This window comes from Taurulus bubalis, assembly GCF_910589615.1.
Source record: "Taurulus bubalis genome assembly, chromosome: 20".
NCBI classification, from domain to species: domain Eukaryota; kingdom Metazoa; phylum Chordata; class Actinopteri; order Perciformes; family Cottidae; genus Taurulus; species Taurulus bubalis.
In genome coordinates, this window is record NC_136608.1 from 18,194,441 (window position 1) to 18,221,553 (window position 27,113).

The 27,113-nt window shown below is 39.4% G+C and overlaps 9 protein-coding genes across 9 annotated transcripts; 1 reads left to right on the plus strand and 8 right to left on the minus strand.

The window, feature by feature from the left end:
- Positions 1–928: 928 nt before the first annotated feature.
- Positions 929–1,306, minus strand: LOC306752641 (histone H2B-like; the record flags this gene model as incomplete). The annotated part of the gene is made up of 1 exon (XM_079236430.1): positions 929–1,306. The coding sequence occupies one exon, from the start codon at positions 1,304–1,306 to the stop codon at positions 929–931; it is 378 nt and encodes a 125-aa protein (XP_079092556.1).
- Positions 1,307–2,389: 1,083 nt separating this feature from the next.
- LOC306752403 (histone H4) lies at positions 2,390–3,281 on the minus strand (the record flags this gene model as incomplete). Its single annotated transcript, XM_079236154.1, has 1 exon — positions 2,390–3,281. The coding sequence occupies one exon, from the start codon at positions 3,279–3,281 to the stop codon at positions 2,970–2,972; it is 312 nt and encodes a 103-aa protein (XP_079092280.1). The 3' UTR covers positions 2,390–2,969.
- A 2,897-nt stretch (positions 3,282–6,178) lies between these two features.
- On the minus strand, positions 6,179–6,562 carry LOC306752099 (histone H2A-like; the record flags this gene model as incomplete). The annotated part of the gene is made up of 1 exon (XM_079235800.1): positions 6,179–6,562. The coding sequence occupies one exon, from the start codon at positions 6,560–6,562 to the stop codon at positions 6,179–6,181; it is 384 nt and encodes a 127-aa protein (XP_079091926.1).
- Positions 6,563–12,542: 5,980 nt separating this feature from the next.
- LOC306752652 (histone H2A-like) lies at positions 12,543–12,956 on the minus strand (the record flags this gene model as incomplete). The annotated part of the gene is made up of 1 exon (XM_079236444.1): positions 12,543–12,956. The coding sequence occupies one exon, from the start codon at positions 12,954–12,956 to the stop codon at positions 12,573–12,575; it is 384 nt and encodes a 127-aa protein (XP_079092570.1). The 3' UTR covers positions 12,543–12,572.
- A 1,427-nt stretch (positions 12,957–14,383) lies between these two features.
- Positions 14,384–15,031, minus strand: LOC306752605 (uncharacterized protein; the record flags this gene model as incomplete). The annotated part of the gene is made up of 1 exon (XM_079236385.1): positions 14,384–15,031. The coding sequence occupies one exon, from the start codon at positions 15,029–15,031 to the stop codon at positions 14,384–14,386; it is 648 nt and encodes a 215-aa protein (XP_079092511.1).
- Positions 15,032–17,417: 2,386 nt separating this feature from the next.
- Positions 17,418–17,828, plus strand: LOC306752247 (histone H3.2; the record flags this gene model as incomplete). The annotated part of the gene is made up of 1 exon (XM_079235990.1): positions 17,418–17,828. One exon carries the CDS (start codon positions 17,418–17,420, stop codon positions 17,826–17,828), a length of 411 nt encoding a protein of 136 aa, XP_079092116.1.
- A 1,007-nt stretch (positions 17,829–18,835) lies between these two features.
- LOC306752606 (histone H4-like) lies at positions 18,836–19,653 on the minus strand (the record flags this gene model as incomplete). The annotated part of the gene is made up of 2 exons (XM_079236386.1): positions 18,836–19,093; positions 19,645–19,653. 2 exons carry the CDS (start codon positions 19,651–19,653, stop codon positions 18,836–18,838), a joined length of 267 nt encoding a protein of 88 aa, XP_079092512.1.
- A 183-nt stretch (positions 19,654–19,836) lies between these two features.
- LOC306752058 (histone H2B-like) lies at positions 19,837–20,214 on the minus strand (the record flags this gene model as incomplete). Its single annotated transcript, XM_079235752.1, has 1 exon — positions 19,837–20,214. One exon carries the CDS (start codon positions 20,212–20,214, stop codon positions 19,837–19,839), a length of 378 nt encoding a protein of 125 aa, XP_079091878.1.
- A 3,380-nt stretch (positions 20,215–23,594) lies between these two features.
- On the minus strand, positions 23,595–23,972 carry LOC306752154 (histone H2B-like; the record flags this gene model as incomplete). Its single annotated transcript, XM_079235864.1, has 1 exon — positions 23,595–23,972. One exon carries the CDS (start codon positions 23,970–23,972, stop codon positions 23,595–23,597), a length of 378 nt encoding a protein of 125 aa, XP_079091990.1.
- Between the last annotated feature and the right edge of the window lie 3,141 nt (positions 23,973–27,113).

Consider the following 27,113-nt stretch of genomic DNA (forward strand, 5'->3'; position numbering starts at 1 on the left):
AGTTTACGTAACAGTTTAATGTCACTCCAGACAAGTTCCAGCAGCTTGTTCTCAAATATACAAGCATGCATGAATACATGTTCATTGAGATTCATATAGTGTGTTTATATACATATGTAGTGCGTACATATGTACACATACAGCAGCATGATTTAATGCTCATGCAAACATTTCACTGGCAATCTCTGAATATTGCAAAATAAAATAGTATATATATATATATATATATATATATATATATATATATATATATATATATATATATGCTAGATTATAATTACAACTTTACAGTCGTTCAGTAAACACATCACAGGAAACTGGCTCTGCCTGAAGTCAGCTGCATGAAGTGAGAATTAAACTGTTCTTGTGGCGCTCCAGTTTTAGTTAAAATAGTGTCATAAAGTTTTTATTTAAATCCAGCCTGACAAACTGGACGAGATGAAAGGTAATCAAAACCCAAGCAATAGTTGTATTGTGCAGTTTAAAAGTAATGTGTTTTAATAGTTGTATACTGGTACTTATTTTGCAAGTAGTTTGTGTATTATGCAATGTTTCTAGTGGATCAGTCTACATACAGTTTTATATATAAAAATATGAGACAACGCTCTTAAGCAGCTTTAATGCAACCAGATGTTTGCATTTTGTAAAGGTAGACAATTACCCGTTCAATAGTTTTATACTTTACAAGTAGCGCTTGTTGTAGTGAATAAGTGATTTACTTATTTTTGTATTGTATAGAGGCAAACAATTACCCTTTTTTTTAAACTGCTACTTACATTAAGTAGCTTATTATGTATATGACTAGTGCCAGTTTATATCGTTAGTGCCAATCGTTCAGTAAACGCATCACAGGATAGTAGCTCCTTCAGAATAAAGTGCGTGGCTCTTAAAAGAGCCGTTGGTGGTCAGATGGTGGAAGAGGGACCGTTTACTTGGAGCTGGTGTACTTGGTGACGGCCTTGGTGCCCTCAGACACGGCGTGCTTAGCCAGCTCACCGGGCAGGAGGAGCCGCACGGCGGTCTGGATCTCCCTGGAGGTGATGGTGGAGCGCTTGTTGTAGTGAGCCAGGCGGGACGCCTCGCCGGCGATGCGCTCAAAGATGTCGCTCACGAAGCAGTTCATGATGCCCATGGCCTTGGAGGAGATGCCGGTGTCGGGGTGGACCTGCTTCATCACCTTGTACACGTAGATGGCGTAGCTCTCCTTCCTGGACTTGCGCCTCTTCTTGCCGGACTTGGCAGCGGTCTTGGTCACCGCTTTCTTGGATCCCTTCTTGGGCGCTGGCTTTGCTACTGATTCAGGCATGTTTACAAATCTGGTGTTCGCAGACGAGTGTGCGGTAGAGGCGGTGCGCTGCTAGTTCTTAAACACCCCGCATGCAAATCATGCTGCGCGGTCCCCTCTCTGCTATTGGCTGAGTGTCAGTGACGTCGGGCATGTTGCTCTCCCAGACTTTAACGTTGTTCTGGTTCAATTCTAATTCCTACATTGATTATTATCCCGCAATAGAAGTTATATTATACATATTTACTGTATGTGATTGTGAATTATATCACACAATGTTAATATTTTACACAATAAATACATAACTGAGTATTATTAGTAGTAAATTATGGTGAATACTGTGTACGTCCTTCATTATATATACTTCATTGTATATTTACTTTTGTTTAAACACATTTCTGCTATTATCTCTGAAATCATCTCTTAATTCCGATTTGTTACAATGAATATATGGCGATTTTATTACAGACCTCAAGCAAGAAAGGGGCAGAGTAAAATTCAATTAAAAAACGTAAATGGCTATTGAAAAATGGTCAGGTTAATGTTGTATTAAATTAACTGAGCATAATTAAACAGAGATGATTTAAATTAAATATATTCTGTGATGAAGATGAGACAAAACAGCACAAAATGATTTAATACTGATATTCTTCATTAATCTGAAAATAGGCAAAACATCGTGTTTCGTATTCACTGACTTAATCTCGTACATCTCATCAATAACTCTTCCAAAAACAAATACAATGACAAATACTCTCATTCTTAAAAATTGATCCACATAAATATTAAAAGTTAAATGTCTGGATTAATTTTTCTTAAACATGTTAAGCTTTTCTTCATGATTCATGAATTATTTAGTCAGTCATGATTAATGTAAAAATGGTTTGGAAATAAATTTACTGAAATTATGAACAAAAGGCAAAAACTAATTGGTTTTGATCGGGGAGGGGACCAAATGACAACTGTACTTTAATAAAATATGTTTTTGTTCAAAACATTACACTGAACAAAATGAATTTTATGAAAGTCGTACATTTTAATTTTATTTTTCTAAATAGACAAACATGTATTAATAAGTCTAGAAGTATTGACCATAGAGCTGGCATTTCATATGTGAATTTAGAACATTTAAAATCATTTCATTTGTGTTGGGGAAAAGGTTTCCTTATTCTCACCATGTGGCAATATGTGTATATAATATATGCACACACGTAATATGAATTCTCGGCAACATGGTTTCGGAAAATAAAATAGGCAGTGCTTGGTCAGGACATTACTCTGAGTGGTGTGGGTGCAAAGGAGCATACGTAGTTATTGTTGAAGCTAGGAGTAAACATGCACACACACACACACACACGTGTATGCAGTCCGATGCATTCAGTGTTAAACACCTGGCTCTTAGAAGAGCCGTCGTGTCGTTAATCAGTTTAAATAAATTATTAAATGCAGGCGAGCTGAAGGAGCATACACCGCTACTGTCGACGCGAAGAGTAAACATGCGCACATTTGTATGCAGTCCAGTAAAAAGCCCAATATTGCATTCAATGTTGAAACGCCTGGTCTGTTTTTTAGTTCATTATACAAACATGGAGAATGGCTGACTAAACGCACCAGGACATGGGCTCTCAGGAGGGGTGGGTGGCTCTTAAAAGAGCCGTTGTGTCGTGTTGTTGTCGGTCAGTGTTTATCCCCCGAAGCCGTACAGGGTGCGGCCCTGCCTCTTCAGCGCGTACACCACGTCCATGGCGGTCACCGTCTTCCTCTTGGCGTGCTCGGTGTAGGTGACGGCGTCACGGATCACGTTCTCCAGGAACACCTTGAGCACCCCGCGGGTCTCCTCGTAGATCAGACCGGAGATACGCTTCACTCCCCCGCGGCGAGCCAGGCGGCGAATGGCGGGTTTGGTGATCCCTTGGATGTTATCACGGAGGACCTTCCTGTGGCGCTTAGCGCCTCCTTTGCCGAGTCCCTTGCCGCCTTTTCCACGTCCGCTCATCTTGTCAGAGTCTAGTTGGTTAAACTAATGATCAGTAAGCAGAGAGGGTCGGTATTTAAACACCACCTGCGGACGTAGTTGAAGACAGACAGACATCCTTCAGGAGTCCTTTACCGCACACCCTAACCCTTTACTCAGCTGCTGCGTTCCCGTTTACGATAAAACCCTTTCAAAATAAAAACACGTATTGTATTTCCCTCTGATTTCCTTACATTGTCACCAATAATTTCTTATTCTCAAATGTGTATTATCACAGCTAGTACTTTGTATTTTAGTACAGTAGTAGACGTGACGTGTTTCACTCTTCACTCTTCAGCAGTGAGCAGCTGAGGGGATGCTGGTAAACCACTGAATGAACTGACATGTCCAATAAATACATAACAATAAATACATAACAATAAATACACAACAATAAATACATAACAATAAATACACAACATGAGCAATGGAACGGACACATTGAAATGCAGCCTTAATATTGGAGACATTGCTTTGTCTTGTTCTCTGATCTTTATTCATAAATAATATGTCACAGTGAATCTCCACCATATTTAATCAATCTCTTTAAGAAATATTTAAATACTGTGAAATGACTTGAAAGCCTCATCATGTGATGTTAATAGTGTTTATTGTTTGTCTCTCAGAGTTTATGTTGAAACATAACTCAGAACTATCATGACATTGAATAGTCAGGCCTGTTGAGCATGGAAAGAAGACCAAGGGAAATCTAATTGATCGAATTAATAAAAAGATAACATCAAAAAGGAAAATACACAAGCTTGATGTTTTCCTCAACTGATCTCAAACAGTCTTGGTGCGTTATGTCTTCGGTGGAAAAACAAAGACTCTGAGCGCTAGATAACTTACTGAAAGGTGCTCGTTCCTCTTGTTTGGGGACATGTTGTGTTGAGGCTGAGGAGGCGAGTTATGATCAGAGCAGACATCAGAAGATAACAAGCATTATCACTGACGTCCATAAGGAGCAGATCATGAGTGCTTCATTGCAACGTTTGCACAATTCTCCAACAGCGGTTTGAACTCTAAGTTGAAGGGCCTGAGGGCCTCCAACTTGAGCCGTTATGTGCCCTTCATGAAGTCCTTTTAATAACGTGTCACTTCAGGTAAACAGGTGTAAACGGTAACATCAGACATTGCCCTGTTCGGTAGTCCTGGGCGCTGGGATTGTGGCTCACTAGAAGGTAAATATATCATTCCTGACATGTTAATAAACAAGAAAATATATTAATATCATAGTAAAAAAGACAATCATTTATCAATATTTGACTTTCCATAAAATGTGCTGGCTGATCTTGTGTGATCTTGTGTGAAAAGGAAGAGGAAGTTGTCATGACCCCATGTGGAAAGCCCAGGATGTGCTCTTTAGAGTACAGCAGGACGTGATAGCTCAAATGAGTAAAAGGAGAGACGCAAAACCAAAGTGTCCACCACAGAGGACACAAAGGAATGGGCAGCTCTCAGGAGGATATTACTTTAAAGTGGACATTTTAATACTTGTCTTGACTGCAGCACCAACATCACTTTGATGCCTTATTATTGAAACCTAATATTAATTCATATTAGTTCTACTGATAATATGTATTATCTTTGTCATTTCTCAACAACCAGACAAGCTCAAACTCCAACAAAATGGCGCCGGTGGGAGGGAAATAATGTTTGTAATTTTTCATAATTGTGCAACATGCATCATGTCCAGATGCATCATGTCCAGGTGCATCATGTCCAGGTGCATCATGTCCAGGTGCATCATGTCCAGGTAGGTTAAAGCAGCGCTCTGCTGCCCTCCTGTGGTGCAGGTGTAGTAAAGCAGCAAGAAACAAGATGCAGGAGACTTTTATTGATGCTTTCAGAATCTTCCTCAAGCTCCCAAGAAGGAGACGTTTATGAGTATGAATGTTCCCGTGTGGAGGAACTGACTGCATCACAACTTCATGAAGCATTCTCCTGGAAACACTGGAACAAATAACTTGTGATGTTTGAACTGCTGTGATTATACCTCGTATTATATTTATTAATTACTGTATTTGTTGTTGTATGGAATACAAAAATATCCTAGCAAACAAGCTATAATAATACGTTAGATTGCATATTATATTTCCCAGTGCCCAGTTTTATTATCCTACAAAACAATAAGATTATATAGCAATACAGTCCTGGAAAATAAAGCATTTGATGAAAATAGATTTCAAAGTTTTAAGTATTCATTTTCTTATGTTGTCAGTGTTTGCAATACTTAAACCCACCAATCAAACTTTAACCCAATCAGCTCCTTCAATTATTTAAATTATAATGTTCCTCAATATGTTTTGCATACAAGATGTAATACTTTAGATCCACATTCTGGTTTGAAGGTTACACACACACACACACACACACACGAGTACTAGTACCTCAAAATGCCAGTATTGCAAAATATACTAGTCCCTATATACCAACTACAATAACCAGGTGGATATTTTAGTCGGTTGTTAATTATGCAAAAAAAAAAAAAACATGGATAATTTAAACTTTATATTAAAACACTGGAAGCCTTTTTAGTTCAAAATCAACGATGTTGTTCTACAAATTTGTTACTGAGGTTTGGACCAAACTAATTATTCAGAACTTGTTCTTTAGACTTGTAGCAATGGAAAAGCCAGCAGTATTATATAGGTTACACCAAAAATATCAGTCATAAAGAGGTCACATATTTAAATATATACACACACACTTTGGCTTTATATCTTAATAGATAAGCCTGCATGTTTAGTGTGAAACATGATATATACACAATATACACAAACACTACTACGTCTGTAAAGTCAGGCAGGAAGGATCTCTTTCAGAATGGTGGGTGGCTCTTAAAAGAGCCGTTGTTGTTGTCTTGGTAACGGGTCGCTCTACTTCTTGGCGGCCTTCTCGGTCTTCTTGGGCAGCAGCACCGCCTGGATGTTGGGCAGCACGCCGCCCTGAGCGATGGTCACTCCGCCCAGCAGCTTGTTGAGCTCCTCGTCGTTGCGGACGGCCAGCTGCAGGTGACGGGGGATGATCCTGGTCTTCTTGTTGTCGCGGGCAGCGTTCCCGGCCAGCTCCAGGATCTCAGCGGTCAGGTACTCCAGCACCGCCGCCAGGTACACCGGAGCTCCGGCGCCGACACGCTGGGCGTAGTTACCCTTCCTCAAGTGTCTGTGGACACGGCCGACGGGGAACTGGAGCCCGGCCCTGGCGGACCTGGTCTTGGCCTTCGCTCTGGTCTTACCGGCTCCCTTTCCACGTCCAGACATCTCGTAGTCGTTGGTTTCTTAGTAGCTCACAGAGGAAAAGTGTCTTCATGGCGGCAACACTGAGTTTATATACAACCACGCTGCTCTCTGATTGGCCAAAGAGAGCGTAACTACAGTCGTCCAATCAGTGAAGAGTAAGTCTTATCCATGCGCTTAAAACAAGGCGTCCGCTTTATATTGATCCTTCAAATTAAAACCTAACGATTACACCGGAAGTTAATGAAATCCATCACACATTATCTTGTTATTCATTGCTATTCTATAAATTATTCAATTATGTGTTTGTATATAGTTTAATCAAAGTTACAGGGAAAACAAAGTCTGTGTGAGCATGAAACTCTAAACTAATAAAACACAACGGAGGAAAAACTAAACACTGAAATAAAAACACTTTTAGTTGATTGTTGTAAAATTGATACAGAACAGTGGATTTATTGAATAAAAAATAATCTAATGGGTTTAAATGATGTTCTTCTCACTATATTATATAATTATCTGAAACCACAATAAAAGTATATGCATCTTGTTTGTTCATTTGCTTCAGAAACACTCAATTAGCTGCATTTTAATTAAAAACCCAAAAGTGCATCTTCAGGACACGAGGTATTACATACATAACAATTCAGAATATTCGGCCATTTTAAAACAGACTCAACAGCTTCATGCACAAACAAAAAGTCCAACAACTAAGAAGTAGTTTCAAAAAGACTGAAATGACCTCACTCACTGAATTTATGACCAACACTTTACTGTGGAACAAGTCACTGTCTGGAGGAGCAGCTTTTCCACAAATTCAAAATAAATTAAACAAAAAGTGCAATTCAAAAGGATTCATATACACAAAATGTACTTTTCTTGTGATTACCTCACAAATACTGAAAAACATTGTGCTTTACAGAAAATTAAGCAGCACTCAATTCTCCTCACGACCCCTGAGTTTCTTCCTGTCATGCAGCAGCGCCATCAGTTGTGAATGTTATATCCAGTAGGCTGTTTGATTTAATTATCCTAAAAACCCAGAGTCTCCCCCATATCAGCATGGTTTGACCCAACCTGGCACTACCCGTCTATCTATCACTGCTGCCTTTAAACTCAAACAATGAAGTCGTGGTTGTAGCAGCAATGCTGCTGAAAACACAGAGACATTGTTTATGTTGTCAACACCTTCTTCTGTGCAAACGGCATGAGCTGGAAATCCTGCAGCAGCATCTCCCCGGACGCAGCGGCCTCGAGGGAAGCGTTGGCGTGAAGCAAACAGAAGCAAGCTACCTGTCACTTATCAGCACAAACTCCTGGAAGTGTCGTCTGACCTCCAGATGAAGTTTAACACGTCCACACTCACACAGTGTTGTGTGAGGGAAGCAGGAGCACCCTGACCTGGGACGGAACGCTTAGGGGCAGCTACACCCTTTGCCTCCACATGCTGACGTGAGGCCTCCTTCTCTGCAATGACTGATCCAAACAAAGCAAAGAAGCAGGCTGTGTCTGGAGGAGCGCTCGGTCACAGCAGTGGCCTCGCTGCCAGCGAGACGGACAAAGATCCTCATGAACCACAAGTTTCTCACTCAAATGCAAAAGCAGTCAGTTCAATGCAATATTCATTGCTGACAGTTTAATGAATCCGACACTGACGGCACAGCGCTGTGTATTACTACTTTTTTTTTATTTTTTTTACCAGAAATGATATGCGCTGGTTAGGGGGTACTTGGCTGAAAAATACATCATAATAATAATAACCAACATGTTCTGTTAACCTTCCTCTTGTGTTCGGGTCAGCGCCGACCCGTTTAGGTTTTACATGCATTAAGAACCGCATCAATGTGTTTATTGCATCAAGGCTTTTAGACTGTCAGGAACCTCTATTTCAACAAAATAAAACAATACAAAATGTTTCACTAAATTATAAAACGCTCTGGTTGAAATGATGACCTTTGTGTTGTGAGGGTCGGTTTAGACCCAGTTATAAACATAAGACTTGCTTCATTTTGTATTTATTTTTTGACCTTGCATTATATATGCTGTGTTATGACTTATTCTGCTTTTCATTTTGTGTTTGTATTAAAGTTATAATACTGAAAAAAAAATACTGTTTAGCCTTTTTCTTGAAGTAAATATAAATTGACCCGTAACACCATAGATGTTACTATAGTTAGTAATATTAAAATGAAAAAATAAATAAAACACATGCATTTAAAAGATGTGTTGTAATACCCCTCAGTAATAGTCAGGTAACACAACAACCTTGTATTTATTTATATGATTCTCTTGAGGTTCATTTCAACATTCCTTTTATAGAAATGGAGGTATCCTGACAAAGAAAAGGCCCAGAGGCCCACACCAACAAGATGAAAACATAAACAATAGGTTCATGGATAAGGAAGCCTAGCAAGGTCACCAAGAGGTGAGAAACACTTTGGATGATAAATAATTGTCTTTAGTGTATTTTACAGCTGATTTAAGACATGGGTCAAAACCGACCCGCTAACACAAGAGATGCTAACAGAAAGCTAACACAAGAGATGCTAACAGAAAGCTAACACAAGAAATGCTAACAGAAAGCTAACACAAGAGATGCTAACAGAAAGCTAACACAAGAGGAAGAATAACATTTTTATAACATTCTATTGTACTAAATTGAGTGTGCTTTATATTTCTCTGAGGTCTTTAATGAAGTCCTGTTGGACTCATGTTGTATAACTGTAATAAAGTAATGTTTTTAATTTCCCTTTTCGGTCTCAAACATAGAAGTTCATTCTAACATTAAACGTATATCATCACATACGCAATTTAAGGGATAATAATCATCAATAAAAACAAGATTTAAATTTCATATGTGGTTTCATATAGTTTTTATTTTGGATCTTTTTTTATTGATTTTGCAAACACTAACAGTATTGAAGAGCAGTACCTCCCCAATGAGTCGGGCTATACAGGACATTAAGAGGAAGTGGACCTGTGACACAACAAGAGAATAAACAAACAAACAAACAAACACTTCACTCTGCGGAGGTTTGGTACAAAGATTCAGACGAAAAAGATCCCACTTCAATATAGTAGAAATGAAGACGTGGAAACATGAAACATTACACAAACATTTAACAAAACGTTAAAATGATACAGTCTGAACAGTCAGTCCTGTCCCAAAGTCGAATATTTGATCCCAAAAATCCCAAAAATTAAATTTGGGCACGACCAAAGCATGTGTATGGTTGGCAGGCGGCTGTCGTTCATATTTGGGGAGATTTGGCCCAGAATGCATTGCAACAGACAGTCTTGCACAAACTGATGAGCAGTGAGATAAATCCACCATGGAACCATCGGTTGTCAGATTTGGGTTTACCAATTTATTTCCCCAGGCCGGTTTCAGATGAGACGTCTGGTCCGGGTCCAGGAGGCCAGAGGGAGATGTGTATAGTGAGACACAAGTTAGTGTATAGTGAGACACAAGTTAGTGTATTGTGAGACACAAGTTAGTGTATAGTGAGACACAAGTTAGTGTATTGTGAGACACAAGTTAGTGTATAGTGAGACACAAGTTAGTGTATAAAGAGACACAAGTTAGTGTATAGAGAGACACAAGTTAGTGTATAGAGAGACACAAGTTAGTGTATAGAGAGACACAAGTTAGTGTATAGTGAGACACAAGTTAGTGTATAGTGAGACACAAGTTAGTGTGTAGTGAGACACAAGTTAGTGTGTAGTGAGACACAAGTTAGTGTATAAAGAGACACAAGTTAGTGTATAGAGAGACACAAGTTAGTGTATAGAGAGACACAAGTTAGTGTATAGAGAGACACAAGTTAGTGTATAAAGAGACACAAGTTAGTGTATAGAGAGACACAAGTTAGTGTATAGTGAGACACAAGTTAGTGTATAGTGAGACACAAGTTAGTGTGTAGTGAGACACAAGTTAGTGTAGTGAGACACAAGTTAGTGTATAGTGAGACACAAGTTAGTGTGTAGTGAGACACAAGTTAGTGTATAGAGAGACACAAGTTAGTGTATAGTGAGACACAAGTTAGTGTATAGTGAGACACAAGTTAGTGTGTAGTGAGACACAAGTTAGTGTATAGAGAGACACAAGTTAGTGTATAGTGAGACACAAGTTAGTGTATAGAGAGACACAAGTTAGTGTATAGAGAGACACAAGTTAGTGTATAGTGAGACACAAGTTAGTGTGTAGTGAGACACAAGTTAGTGTATAGTGAGACACAAGTTAGTGTGTAGTGAGACACAAGTTAGTGTATAGTGAGACACAAGTTAGTGTGTAGTGAGACACAAGTTAGTGTATAGTGAGACACAAGTTAGTGTATAGTGAGACACAAGTTAGTGTGTAGTGAGACACAAGTTAGTGTATAGAGAGACACAAGTTAGTGTATAGAGAGACACAAGTTAGTGTATAGAGAGACACAAGTTAGTGTATAGTGAGACACAAGTTAGTGTGTAGTGAGACACAAGTTAGTGTATAGTGAGACACAAGTTTATGTAGTGAGACACAAGTTAGTGTGTAGTGAGACACAAGTTAGTGTATAGAGAGACACAAGTTAGTGTATAGTGAGACACAAGTTAGTGTATAGAGAGACACAAGTTAGTGTGTAGTGAGACACAAGTTTATGTAGTGAGACACAAGTTAGTGTATAGTGAGACACAAGTTAGTGTGTAGTGAGACACAAGTTTATGTAGTGAGACACAAGTTAGTGTATAGTGAGACACAAGTTTATGTAGTGAGACACAAGTTAGTGTATAGAGAGACACAAGTTAGTGTATAGTGAGACACAAGTTAGTGTATAGTGAGACACAAGTTTATGTAGTGAGACACAAGTTAGTGTATAGAGAGACACAAGTTAGTGTATAGTGAGACACAAGTTAGTGTGTAGTGAGACACAAGTTAGTGTGTAGTGAGACACAAGTTAGTGTATAGTGAGACACAAGTTAGTGTATAGAGAGACACAAGTTAGTGTATAGAGAGACACAAGTTAGTGTATAGTGAGACACAAGTTAGTGTGTAGTGAGACACAAGTTAGTGTGTAGTGAGACACAAGTTAGTGTGTAGTGAGACACAAGTTAGTGTATAGTGAGACACAAGTTAGTGTGTAGTGAGACACAAGTTAGTGTATAGTGAGACACAAGTTAGTGTATAGTGAGACACAAGTTAGTGTATAGTGAGACACAAGTTAGTGTGTAGTGAGACACAAGTTAGTGTGTAGTGAGACACAAGTTAGTGTGTAGTGAGACACAAGTTAGTGTATAGTGAGACACAAGTTAGTGTATAGTGAGACACAAGTTAGTGTATAGTGAGACACAAGTTAGTGTATAGAGAGACACAAGTTAGTGTATAGTGAGACACAAGTTAGTGTATAGTGAGACACAAGTTAGTGTATAGAGAGATACAAGTTACAGGGTGAGCATGAATCTCTGAACTAATAAAACATGGAGAAAAACTAAACACTGAAATAAAAACACTTTTGTGATTGTTGTAAACTTGATACAGAACAGTGGATTTATTCATTTAATGAAGTCACTTGACGGTCTGAGAGACACTAAACAGAATGGGACCAGAACTCATGTGATCACATGAACTGCTGGTAGAGGACCTGTACATTTGAACACACACACACACGAAACCTCAGCGTGTCATGTCACCTGGGGGAACTCGGTCGTCTTCATCAGCAGCGTCAGCTTCTTGTGTTGGAGGACATCGCCCCCATGTGGACAGACGGAGCAACAGCAGCGTTGCAGATACAGTTAGAAGCCGTCAGAGGAACACAGGTTTTAAACAGACTTCAGAGTCTCTGTTGACGCAGACCAGGTTTACGAAGTAAATATTTGGACCGTTCACCGACACATTTAATCGAGTACCGCAACAGAAAGGCTTGCACTTTTAATGTTACAGTGTGAAACATCTGTGAGAGCATTTATTAAAACGCAGTTCATCGATTCAGACAGGAAGGATCTCTTTCAGAATGGTGGGTGGCTCTTAAAAGAGCCGTTGGGGGATGAGAGTCGCGCTCTACTTCTTGGCGGCCTTCTCGGTCTTCTTGGGCAGCAGCACCGCCTGGATGTTGGGCAGCACGCCGCCCTGAGCGATGGTCACTCCGCCCAGCAGCTTGTTGAGCTCCTCGTCGTTGCGGACGGCCAGCTGCAGGTGACGGGGGATGATCCTGGTCTTCTTGTTGTCGCGGGCAGCGTTCCCGGCCAGCTCCAGGATCTCAGCGGTCAGATACTCCAGCACCGCCGCCAGGTACACCGGAGCTCCGGCGCCGACACGCTGGGCGTAGTTACCCTTCCTCAAGTGTCTGTGGACACGGCCGACGGGGAACTGGAGCCCGGCCCTGGAGGACCTGGTCTTGGCCTTCGCTCTGGTCTTGCCGCCGGTTTTACCTCTTCCTGACATGTTTCACGGTGGTTATTCTGCTTCTGTTAGGAGAGAAGAATGCCGCGCTACCGGCAAAGCTCAGGATATAAAGGAGCACCTGGTCGCTCATTGGTCCGGGACAGTAGTACGATCATCCAATCAGAGAAGACTACGTCACCGCGCCAACGCGAGACTCCCGCTCTGCATGCGATTTATACCACGAGACGTTTACGGTCAAAATAAACACAAAACCTCAATAAAACACTACTTTAAACGTGTATTCATGTACATACAACCAGAATGTACATGATAAATATGAAAAAAAAAACACGGTGAAGTAATGACATCATAATAATCAGCACATGTTAATTTGATAAGATTATAAAATATGTTTTTAACATTAATTCAATTACATTTAAGTGACTTTGAACATATTGACGTCTCAGTGAATAAAAAGTAAAGTGTTGGAGATATATACAGGAAGTACTCCGATACTTTGATTCAGTAGATATTTTACAAAGACTCTACAAGTAAAAGGGCTGCATTGGAAATGTGTGCTAATATAATTAGGAAAATAATCATAATTAGATTATTATTACATCTGCATTAATGTTAAAGCAGGATTGTATTGTTCTAGGATCTTGTCGGTTGAATTTTTAACTTTTTTAAGTAGTTAATTATTGTTTGGTTTATTAATTAAAAACAGTGAAAATAGTGAGAAATACAATCACAAGTTCATAAAAATCATAATTGTTGAAGTGAGTAAAGCTGTAAAATAAATGCAGTAACATTATGTGTTGTTAGAATAGTATGAAGTATAAAATGGCCAGGTAGAAATACTCAAAAAGTACCTTAAACGTGTACTTCATATATATTCATCATATTTAATTTGTTCATTTAAGAGTCTCAGTGTGTTTAAACGTATGTAATAACCATTGAATTATGTAAATCATCTTTTGTGTATTTATTGTAATCTAGTGGTGAAATATCAGATAGAGCCAGAGTACTTCACATATCCAGAGCAAGTATTCTGTAAAGTACTGAGACAAGTTTCATAAAACAGGAAGTAGTTAAATAGTATAGTTGTCTTTGTTTAATTTAGTAGGAAAGTCATTGCTATCGTGATAATCTATATTGATGTTATGTGTGCACTTGACCCAGTTTGCTGCTGTAATGCTGAAGTCCCACTGTGGAACTAATTAATATTATCTTAAGCATTACACATTATTTTGATAATATATATAGTTTGTTTATGAGTCGGTTTAAACTAAATCACTGAATGTCTTTTGTTGACATGACTAATATATATATATATATATATATATATATATATATATATATATATATATATATATATATATATATATATATATAGATATGTGTATAATAATATTCCTATTGAGAAAAAAAAGGTGCTCTTCTGTGTATTTGGGTGGCTCTTAAAAGAGCCGTTTTTGTAAATAAGTTTACTTCTTCGCTGGTTTCTTTGCTGCAGTCTTCTTCACTGTTTTTTTAGCTGCAGTCTTCTTCGCTGGTTTCGCGGCTTTGGGTTTAACGACCTTCTTCGCGGCTTTCTTGGGTGAAGCCGCCTTCTTGGCCACAACCACCTTCTTCGGACTCCTGGTGATCTTCTTTACGGATGTTTTCTTGGCTGTCGCGGGCTTCTTCGCCTTCTTGGGTGTCGTCTTGGCCGCTTTTGGCTTCTTGGCGACGACAGGAGATTTCTTGGCGGCGGTGATCTTCTTCGCTGCGGGCTTCTTGGGTTTGGCGGCGGGCTTCTTCGTCACTTTCTTGGGCTTTTCAGCGGGCTTGGCCGCCTTGAAGGAGCCGCTGGCCCCGATGCCCTTGACCTGCACCAGGGCTCCTGCCTCCAGCAGCTTCTTGACGGCGCGTTTAATGTGGGCGCTGTTTTGGACCACGTCGTAGCCGTCAGCGGCTATGGCCTTCTTCACGGCCACATAGGAGATCCCAGTACGGCTCTTGGAGGCGGTCACCGCTTTCAGGATGAGCTCGCCGGCGCCGGGACCGGACTTTTTGCTGGGCCTGGACGCCTTCTTCTTCGGGGACTTCACCTGGGTGGCCGGTGCGGCGGCTGGAGCGACTTCTGCTGTCATCGTGCTAGCTCGTCTGTTCTGTGCTCGTCTGTTCTGTGCTCGTCTGTTGTGACTGATGGAAACGCTCCGCGAGGAGGGGAACTTAAACACACCATGAGAACCGTGGAGACTCAACCCAGCCTGCCTCTCACTGGGGCAGCGGCAAAACTCAGTCACTTGTGTTTTCTCTTCGCCATTAAATGTATAAAATACACATCTAGAGGAGGAAGGAAAGCCTGAAATGTAATCCAACTGATAGCGAAGGAGTTTATCTTCACATGTTTGTGAAATAAACGTCATTACGCTTCTGTATTTAGTCTGTAAAGCGTTTAAACGTCTCCCATCATCTTCTGTGTGAGACGCAGCTGAGTGTCTTTTCTTTGTGATTTCTCTCCTAAATGCTTCATAATACATAAAAAGCCCCCAAAAAAGAGTTTGACATTGAGAAGAGATGTTTGTTCAGAGATCCAATGTAAAAACTCTCTACTCTTGTTCTTATTTATTTATTCAAAATAGGTCAATCTGGTGTCTGCAAACACACTCCTGTTGGGATAGGCAGGCTGAGCTCTCCACTTCCTGAAACGGTGTCCTTTATTTATGTATTGTTTATTTCTTTTTTAATTCATGATACAACCATGTTTATGTATTCATTACAGTGTGAAAGTCGTATTTAAACATATTTGTGATGCTTTAAATGCACTCAGCTGCCAGTTTGTGAGCTGAACAAAGCTGAAACTACTGTGGTGATATTTCATAACTCTAAAGTTGTTCATGTATATAGTGGAAATAATCAATGTTTATGAACTCTAGAATTATAACATATTTTATTAATAATGTAGTTTTTAAGGGGGCAAATAGAGACAATTTTATTTTCCACACAGTTTCTTATTCGTGGCATATGTTATGTTGTTGCAGTATTAAGGATGTATTATTTACTCTGTTGTGAAATGTATTAAAGCAGGTTCTGGTGTCAAGCTGTGTTCAAGATAAAATACTCATTATTGGCATAACAGAGACTATTCTAGAATCTACAATACTTGTTTTAACAAACAATATAAAGTAAGACACAACGTTTAAAAGGTAATGCATGAATTGCATGTACCAGAGTAAACAGGAAGTCGGTTAGCTTTCTACTCTTTTTTTGTTTGTAAATATTGTATTATTATTTTTGGACAGTAGCTTAGCTTACAAAGTATACATTCGTACCTGCATTTATGACATCCACAGTTTTTTAAAGTTGGGTAACTTTGTACAATTCGGGAGAACAGAAAACCCAAACCGCATCAGACGGGGAGGAAGACTTGAGAGAGGTCGAGGTCAACATGTCTAGAGCAACGTCACATGGTCATGCATTCGTTGTTCCACAAAATCTGTTCGTACGGTTTGTGTTTTCTGAAGATTTAATGTATATCCTGCATATTTACCAATTGTTTTTAGTAGGTTCATTAACGCAGAAAATGAGTTATAGGGAGGGAGTACTTAAATAAATCAATGTCATCAGCATACAGGGAATGGAACACTTACAAAACAAGGGTTCTAGATTAAGGATCAATAAATGTGATCAACACATCTCTCACAAGTTTCTTTGCTGTCTTTGTTGTCTGTTGATGATGATTGTTCTCGTCCCGACTTCATCGGAATGTGTTGCTGGCCGAAACTTATAAATGACCAAACAAAGATGAAATATCATGTGTCCATATCTACAATGAAAAACAATTAAAGCATTTTTTTTCATTAGTGCTATACTTTTTATATATTGGCATTTCCCCCAGCGTCCAGATTGTATTATTATTATTATTATTATTAATAGCTTCAAATATACTTAAAGTACCAAACGTTTTAACCTAACCCATAATATGTCCCACCCTGTAGTGGAGTAGAAGTATAAAATACATGTATAGTAGTACATTTTAAGGTAGCAGTAGTTATTTTCTGATTGTACATGTTAATTAAAAGTAATGCTGCACACATGGTCCCCATCTACGGATACATCTACCTCTATAGATAAATTACAGGTAATTATCTATAAAATACACATAATAAATACTATACCTGTAATATAGACATGTAAATGTTACATATTATTATTATTATTATTATTATTATTATTATTATTATTATTATTAACAATTACAGTAACATTAGGGAATTCATTTCTCAATTATCAATAATATTTTCACACCAGGACATTGATATTCAAAAAGGTTTCGCTTGATAAATTATATAATTATATATCTATGTCAGTAAAGAGTTAAATGTTGGTTTGCGTTCACTTCCCTTTGCGCTATCACGTGCTGAAATTGGACCAATCAGCGTCGCGTTTGCTCCGGCTCTGGATATATAAGGGAGACGCCGTCGCTCTGAAAAATACAACTATTTTTCTTTCCAAAGAGAACGAGTAGTGAAAATGGCCAGAACAAAGCAAACCGCCCGTAAGTCCACCGGAGGAAAAGCTCCCAGGAAGCAGCTGGCGACTAAAGCTGCCCGTAAGAGCGCCCCGGCCACCGGCGGAGTGAAGAAGCCCCACCGTTACAGGCCCGGCACCGTGGCTCTGAGGGAGATCCGCCGCTACCAGAAGTCCACCGAGCTGCTGATCCGCAAGCTGCCCTTCCAGCGCCTGGTGAGGGAGATCGCTCAGGACTTCAAGACCGACCTGCGCTTCCAGAGCTCCGCCGTCATGGCTCTGCAGGAGTCCAGCGAGGCTTACCTGGTCGGCCTGTTCGAGGACACCAACCTGTGCGCCATCCACGCCAAGAGGGTCACCATCATGCCCAAAGACATCCAGCTGGCCCGCCGCATCCGCGGGGAGAGGGCTTAGACCGACCCGCCTGTAGTGAACCCCAACGGCTCTTTTAAGAGCCACTCACCCGCCTCTGAGAGCTGTGGTCCGGTCTGATAACCACGTGGTGCTCCGTCAAGCACTAAATCACTAAGCTATTGAACACAGAACTTTAACCATTCATCAGTTTAGTTTAATTACATGTAAACTATTCAGTTTGAGGGATGCATGTTTAATTTCTGCTAAAATATTGTTTAAACTGGCTGCCATGTGTTTTGTGGCGAAGTCTAGGCTTTTACGTTTCCCAAATAATTGTCATAAATCATTTTAAATGTAATATTTTATAGCTCAAAAGGAAACTAAGTGGATTCATACTGAACATGTGTTCCAGTGCAACAGGTTTATTTTTCTAATATCAGCTGCAACTTGTTTATTAAACAAAAGGACACAAAACAGTTTGATCAAATAACATGTGTTCGTACTTTATTCTACAATTAAATATTAGTTCAGACTACTATATTAGTTCAGGTGTTTAGTTGAACAGACCTGTCTAAACTTTTGTTTACAGTATTTAAGTGTGCTTTGGTTCATATAACAATACAAGCAAATTACATGTATACACCTTAGTCGATGCATTGATTATTGTATTTAACATACCGATACATAAGATCTCATTTCACATTAAAGCATTCTGTTATAGTTAGTATTTATTTAAGCATTTTTCGACTATACTTTGATTAAAGAAAGCACTTAAATGTCTCTTACTGATAGTACTTCGTAGATTTGCTCTCGAAGAAATTGTACTACATGATTCTTGTAGTTTTGAGTTTGTGCTCATGCTTGATGCACTTACTGTACATGGCTTTGGATAAGTCAGCTAAATGAAATGTAGTTGTGTAGTCATTCAGTTGTGAAATGATGCTCAACTAAATATGCATCATTGTCAATGATGCACAATTGATTTAAATATGGTGTTAATATTAATGATAATGCATAAGGACATGAGCTCTCAGGGGGGTGAGTGTCGTGTTGTTGTCGGTCAGAGTTTATCCCCCGAAGCCGTACAGGGTGCGGCCCTGCCTCTTCAGCGCGTACACCACGTCCATGGCGGTCACCGTCTTCCTCTTGGCGTGCTCGGTGTAGGTGACGGCGTCCCGGATCACGTTCTCCAGGAACACCTTGAGCACCCCGCGGGTCTCCTCGTAGATCAGACCGGAGATACGCTTCACTCCCCCGCGGCGAGCCAGACGGCGAATGGCGGGTTTAGTGGTTTTTCTAACGAAAGAAACTAACGGACGCTTCGCCTTCAAAATAAAAGCATTGTGTTAATGTGTGAAGACTCTTTATGCCTCAGTTTTCTGACTAAAGATTTTTCACAAATCAGGTTTATTCTTCACACAAAATGGGACAATTCTGTTACTATTACAATTAATATAGCAAGTATTGCTATTAATTTGAGTAGCATAATTGTATTGACTATTGTTATAGAACTAATATACAATATTAGATGTAATATTCTGCTGCATTCTTTATATCATACAATAACTCTAATGAATGAAATAACTTTGTGGAGAAAGAGGACTATGAATCAATATGGAAATGTTATCTCTGCACGTCAATATTTACATAAAGACTGGACCTGTAAAGTGATTTTTGCATATTTTATAACTATGGTGGATTCATAAAATTGACAAATGTGAATCACCGTTGTGTATTCTGGTGGCGTGTTTGATTGTGAACTATATCACAATGTAAATATCTTGCACCATATATACATAACTGAGTATCATTATTAGTATATTAGAGTATTTGTATAACTGGGTATTATTAGTAAACTATGGTAAAAACTGTGTACATCCTTCATTTTGCCTTCTAACAGTACAGATAATTGATGTGCAATGTTTTCATAAAATAAATATTCAAAACTAGATTATAATGAGACTTTACAGTGGTTCAGTAAACGCATCACAGGATAGTAGCTCTTTCAGAATAAAGTGCGTGGCTCTTAAAAGAGCCGTTGGTGGTCAGATGGTGGAAGAGGGACCGTTTACTTGGAGCTGGTGTACTTGGTGACGGCCTTGGTGCCCTCAGACACGGCGTGCTTAGCCAGCTCACCGGGCAGGAGGAGCCGCACGGCGGTCTGGATCTCCCTGGAGGTGATGGTGGAGCGCTTGTTGTAGTGAGCCAGGCGGGACGCCTCGCCGGCGATGCGCTCAAAGATGTCGCTCACGAAGCAGTTCATGATGCCCATGGCCTTGGAGGAGATGCCGGTGTCGGGGTGGACCTGCTTCATCACCTTGTACACGTAGATGGCGTAGCTCTCCTTCCTGGACTTGCGCCTCTTCTTGCCGGACTTGGCAGCGGTCTTGGTCACCGCTTTCTTGGATCCCTTCTTGGGCGCTGGCTTTGCTACTGATTCAGGCATGTTTACAAATCTGGTGTTCGCAGACGAGTGAGCGGTAGAGGCGGTGCGCTGCTAGTTCTTAAACACCCCGCATGCAAATCATGCTGCGCCGTCCCCTCTCTGCTATTGGCTGAGTGTCAGTGACGTCGGGCAAGTTGCTCTCCCAGACTTTAACGTTGTTCTGGTTCAATTCTAATTCCTACATTGATTATTATCCCGCAATAGAAGTTATGTTATACATATTTACTATATGTGATTGTGAATTATATCACACAATGTTAATATTTTACACAATAAATACATAACTGAGTATTATTATTAGTACAGTATGGTGAATACTGTGTATGTCCTTCATTCATTTTGCCTTCTAACTTTAAGTGTTATTTCTTTGTATATTTTATACACTTAAACATACACTTAATAATAATCACCCCTTAATGCTTATTAATATGATTCATATCCCCACTATATGTATGACCTGCTTCATGCAGAGACGTCTAGCTGCTTAACCGCTTTTCATGTTCTAGATATACTTATGTGCAATGTAATATATACACTCTTATTTTAATTATTATTAATCATATTTAAACCTTTAACAATTTTTTTGAAATTCTAAATTGAGAGTGGATCAGTCTACCTACAGTTTTGTAAATAAAAAATATGAGACAATAAATGTACAAAGTTCTCACACATTTGCATATCTTATAGAGAGAGTTAGGTATTTAGCCTGTAATAGCTTTATACTGGTACTTATTTTAAGTAGTTTATTATATTAGACATGTTTTATTAATCCCCAGTGGGGAATCTCATTTGTCACAAAAGTCATACAGACAACAGACAAGAAACACATTACAAAGAACAAACACCAGAAGATTCCATGAAACACATGACCGACATCAGAAAGATGCTGAATCTAAAAAGACAACTAACGGTGTTCTTTAACCTTTTAAGCCTCGTTAAGCACCAAGGAATTTTTTAGGATTTAGCTCGAAATAGCATACCCAAACTAAAAAGGGTGTATCTCTGAACCACAACAGCTATTTGAATATTTCTGGTGTTATAATAAAGGCAACCCTTGTGAGCTTTTGGTTAGATGTGTAAATATTAGTATATATGTTGCTGGCTAAGAGTAAATAAAGATTGAAACACAGAAAAAATAGAAGTTCCAGGTCCGCCTATAGAAAAAAGCACTTTCAGGATGATTATCTCCTTGAAATGATGCTTCACTAAGAAGAAGAAGAAGAAGAAGAAGAAGAAGAAGAAGAAGAAGAAGAAGAAGAAGAAGAAGAAGAAGAAGAAGAAGAAGCCCTGAGGCTCTCCCACATCATAGCACAATATGTGAACAGTCTCTCTGCACTGTTTTCACTTGAAGAAGTGAAGCAGAACAAAGTCAGATTGGGTAAAGTACAGAGAGAATTCAGGCGAGAATGCAAAATTAGCATTTCGGCACATTTGCGCATATTTTCGCGCATCTGTGACATTTGAATTTTTTCATGTAGCAAACCTTATATTTCACTTGTATATGACTTATGATGTCCAATAAACTTGTATTAGTGGGGATTTACTGAGGGAACTGCATTTTTTCTTATATTCGGTATTTTCTCAATTTTTTTTCAAAATTTGCTGACTCAGCGATTTATGTTGCTGTGTTCTTTGGTTCATATCTCAGTGATGCTTTGCAGCAGATGGATTTGGTGAATAGATTTGGAATCTGTGTGGAATTGTCTTGCTTTTTGCTATTTGTCTTTTTCTGATAGCACCAAGCTACGGGCTGCTAGTTCCAGAAACATGCAGAGTGGGCTGACTCGTGACAAATTATAACTATTTTATTTAAATAATTATTTTAGTTGGTGTTTGAGTTGTGTTGAAATGGCTGACTAATTGTTGTAGCCCAGGTTCTCTTGTTTAATTTGATGTGTAGCATCAATATATTTGTTCATGATTATTGTAATGTTTTACACAGTTTAATAAAAATTTTAAAAAAGGACCTATATAGGTCTCGCGGGGCTTCTAACTGCTGCTGGAACCAAAGACCCTCTGAGTGGTTCAGTAGAACCAAAGACCCTCTGAGTGGATCAGGAGAACCAAAGACCCTCTGAGTGGTTCAGTAGAACCAAAGACCCTCTGAGTGGTTCAGTAGAACCAAAGACCCTCTGAGTGGTTCAGTAGAACCAAAGACCCTCTGAGTGGATCAGGAGAACACGTTGGCTTCCTGAGTCTCACTGAATGAACGTCTGAGTCCTTAAACACAGTGAAGTGGACGGCCTTCAAAAGAAACTATCTTTTTTAACTTGGCCCCTTTTCCAAAGTGACCTCTAGTGAAGGCCGATCACTGAGCCTTTCTGATCATCTTATTGATCCTGTTTTTATCATCCGCAGTAAAGCCGCCCCACAGCAGAGCGTAGAAGAGGACACTAGCTCAGATCCCCTGATAAAACACATAAAGAAGCTTTCTGCTGATGCCAAAGGATCTAAGCTTCCTCAAGAAGAAAAGTCTGGACTGAGTCTTTTTAAATACAGCGTCAGTGTTCTTTTTACAGTTCAATTTACTGTCCAGATGGACCCCAAGATATTTATATGACTGGACAATTTATATCTGCTGACCTGCAATTGTCACTGAGGAGACCTTTGTGGCACCCACAACATCTTTAGTCTTTCTGATGTTTAGTTATAATAAATGTTCATCACACCAGCTGACAAAAGATTCAACCTCCCATTTAAAGGCCAGGTCATTGCCTCTAAGACCAACCAGAGCGGCGTCATCTGAGAACTTGTTTATGTCACAGGAAACTGGCTCTGCCTGAAGTCAGCTGCATGAAGTGAGAACTAAACTGTTCCTGTGGCGCTCCAGTTTTAGTTAAGTATCATACATTTTTTTTTTTTTTTTTTTAAATCCAGCCTGACAAACTGGACGAGATGAAAGGTAATCAAAACCCAAGCAATAGTTGTATTGTGCAGTTTAAAAGTAATGTGTTTTAATAGTTGTATACTGGTACTTATTTTGCAAGTAGTTTGTGTATTATGCAATGTTTCTAGTGGATCAGTCTACATACAGTTTTATATATAAAAATATGAGACAACGCTCTTAAGCAGCTTTAATGCAACCAGAGGTTTGCATTTTGTAAAGGTAGACAATTACCCGTTCAATAGTTTTATACTTTACAAGTAGCGCTTGTTGTAGTGAATAAGTGATTTATTTATTTTTGTATTGTATAGAGGCAAACAATTACCCTTTTTTTTAACTGCTACTTACATTAAGTAGCTTATTATGTATATGACTAGTGCCAGTTTACGACACAACAATCGTTCAGTAAACGCATCACAGGATAGTAGCTCTTTCAGAATAAAGTGCGTGGCTCTTAAAAGAGCCGTTGGTGGTCAGATGGTGGAAGAGGGACCGTTTACTTGGAGCTGGTGTACTTGGTGACGGCCTTGGTGCCCTCAGACACGGCGTGCTTAGCCAGCTCACCGGGCAGGAGGAGCCGCACGGCGGTCTGGATCTCCCTGGAGGTGATGGTGGAGCGCTTGTTGTAGTGAGCCAGGCGGGACGCCTCGCCGGCGATGCGCTCAAAGATGTCGCTCACGAAGCAGTTCATGATGCCCATGGCCTTGGAGGAGATGCCGGTGTCGGGGTGGACCTGCTTCATCACCTTGTACACGTAGATGGCGTAGCTCTCCTTCCTGGACTTGCGCCTCTTCTTGCCGGACTTGGCAGCGGTCTTGGTCACCGCTTTCTTGGATCCCTTCTTGGGCGCTGGCTTTGCTACTGATTCAGGCATGTTTACAAATCTGGTGTTCGCAGACGAGTGAGCGGTAGAGGCGGTGCGCTGCTAGTTCTTAAACACCCCGCATGCAAATCATGCTGCGCCGTCCCCTCTCTGCTATTGGCTGAGTGTCAGTGACGTCGGGCATGTTGCTCTCCCAGACTTTAACGTTGTTCTGGTTCAATTCTAATTCCTACATTGATTATTATCCCGCAATAGAAGTTATATTATACATATTTACTGTAGCCTCTGATTCAGGTATGGTAACCTTTTTATGTTATTGTTTATTTATAATGAACACAATATTAATGTTTTATCGTGGTATTCAATTATGGCAAAAATAAGAACATTGTTCTCATACCCAATACCATGTAGACACACCTGTATCTTGTATTTTGTGTATGTATTGGTGAAGGTATTTATTTCTATTTTATTTATTTATCTATTTAAAATCTTCCTAAATGAACGTTCCTCTACAAACACTTAACACAAAGCAACTAACTTAAATTAAACTAGTTTTAAACCTAAACTCAACTCAACTCAAACTAAGTCTGTTATACAACACATTTCATTATATTTCTGAGTTTTGAAAAGTGACCACGGAGCTCTTTGAACACAACAATCATGTTTTTCCGGAATAAATGTTAGATTAATTCATCTTTAACCGTGAACATGTTTAGCACTTGTCACATTAATTTGCATTAAATTGATTAAACACACATTCATTTACAAAGATGCACCATGTCAGTTCATTATCAACTGATGTCATTCATGTTTTAAACTTTATTTGGCCTCAATTCCCAAATGTTTACAGAGGGCATGTTACATTCTTATTATTGGCTATATATACGAAGCAGACTGACTTTAAAAATAAACATTTTAAACACTGCGATGTTATTTTCACTGTATCGGTCGATCTGTCTCACCATCTGTAGTGGTTTAAACTCAAATGAAGATACAAATGAATTAAATTAAATCAATGAATTCATCTTTATCCTCCTGAGAGATTGTGAGATTATTATAACCATAAACGTATTGTTAAAAAAAAATCCATTGTAAACTAAATATACATATATTCCCATAAAATGCTGTTTTGTCTTTTAGAATTTCCCTTTGTTTTTTAGACTTTCCTTTATTTGTTTGCATTTTAGTCAATATACTTGTATTTCCATGTTGAATTGAACAAAACAAAAAGAAGATTTTTCTTTTTATTGAACTCGACTGATGAGAGCTCACAATATTGATTTGTTTTAAATTTAAACAAACAGTTTACTACAGTAAAGCGTTTGTGACATAATGAAGGTTCTGATTTGTTTTCCGGGAGTTCATTGTGTCAAAACATAGTTTCTTGTGTTAAAAGTCCCTAAATTAACGTGTTTAATCAAATAACCATATCAAGGAATACTGTTCACACTCTGCTGGAATATGTTCTGAGTTTAGAATATAAGATAGATGTCTCCATCAAGTGGGGAAGCAACGACACGCAACCAGCCAACGACCACGTCTGAGTATGATTCAGTTTATTTCATAACTCGTCTGCATATATTATCAACAGTTTAACAAACAGGATTTCTTTTCTGTTAAAAACACAATGTAACATTGACGGGATGAGGTTTAACATGTGAAACACTTAAACCACTGATACACAGAGAAACTTTTGGCTTATTCAGACCAATTTGGCAGCGTTGTTTTGGGGAATGGCGTCAGAAAGAAGGTACTTGATGGACGGAGGCAGCTTCACGGATGATTCACACTCACAGGCAGCAAAGTCTACGGACTCAGACAGAAAGGGAAACTACCTCCACTACTGTTGGCAGAACACAACACCCTCCAGGTGGATATGAATGTTCAATCAAAACCATGCATTTAGAAAGGAAATAAATACAAATAAAAAATACACTTTGCAGGTGCACGCCTACAAAACGGACGCTTTTCAAGAAAAACACATTTGGTTGAAACAAAAAGGACCACAAGCTCCAGTTTGTGCCTCTGACGGGATCATATTTTACATTATGAGTTCTTTTATAGAAATAAACGGCTGTGTTTTCATCAAAAACAGTTGGACTGAAGAAATACAACTCTAAATCTACTAAGTCACCACGAGGAACTTTTATGTTGTGTTGTTTCTGGCGCCCCCTGTGGACTAAAGGGGTAGTGTCTCTGAGCACCAGGGTCCCTTTAGAAAACCTCTCATTCTACTGCAGCAGGGTCTCCTCCCTCCGGAGGCTGCAGGTGAAGCGGATCTGGGTCTGAACACGGTGGACTGGTTTCTGCTGGAGGCCCCGCTGGAGTCTGAGCTGAAGATGATATAGGTTCTGGTGAACCTGCATGAGGTCATCTGGTTTCACCAGAATCCGACCCGTTGGCTCCGATGAGGATCTTTAAGAAGAACTCTCTAGAAGCAGACCATAGTCTCTCTGGTGGTCTGGTTACTGATGGAGGTCTATAGAGGACCAGGACTACATTGAGGTCTAGAGGACCAAACTGAGGTCTATAGAAGACCAGGACTACACTGAGGTCATATAGAGGACTAAACTGAGACCAGGACCAGGTCAAAGTTCCCCCCAGTAACTGAACAGTTTCAAAAGAGTCTGTTTTTGGATAAAAACACGATTCTCAAGTGTGAAAACGTTGATTCCCTCAAAGGCACAAACCGAGTTCAGTTTCTGAGTTCATAATGAAAGTGTCTCTGTGAGGTTTCTGGACAGCTAATGGAGGACGTTTGTAGGACTTCAGGGATAAGGCTGGACGTCTCAGATCTACACAATACAGGAATAGCAGCTTCAAGGATACACAAAACATTTCACCACTGCAGAAAACAGGATTGAAACGATAAAACAGGAAAGACTGTGAACGCTCAAATAGTGGCCCAAGTTTAGTAAAGAGGCAATTATTTCAGAATAAATCCTCATGTGTTTTACAAAAAACAAGTGTATTTGATCATGTTTCAGTCAGAAACATTTTTTTTCTCATCGGTGACGTTCACAACCGTTACACTTCCGCTGGTAGACTTGTATTGTGAAATATGGAGTTTTATTTGTATTACTGGACTTATTTTATATAATTTTAAAAACATTATTAACTTTTGCATCAGTCTTCCATCTTAAATTGTCTTCACATTGTCTTGTTTCTTGAAATTCAAGAGAATTTCTGACG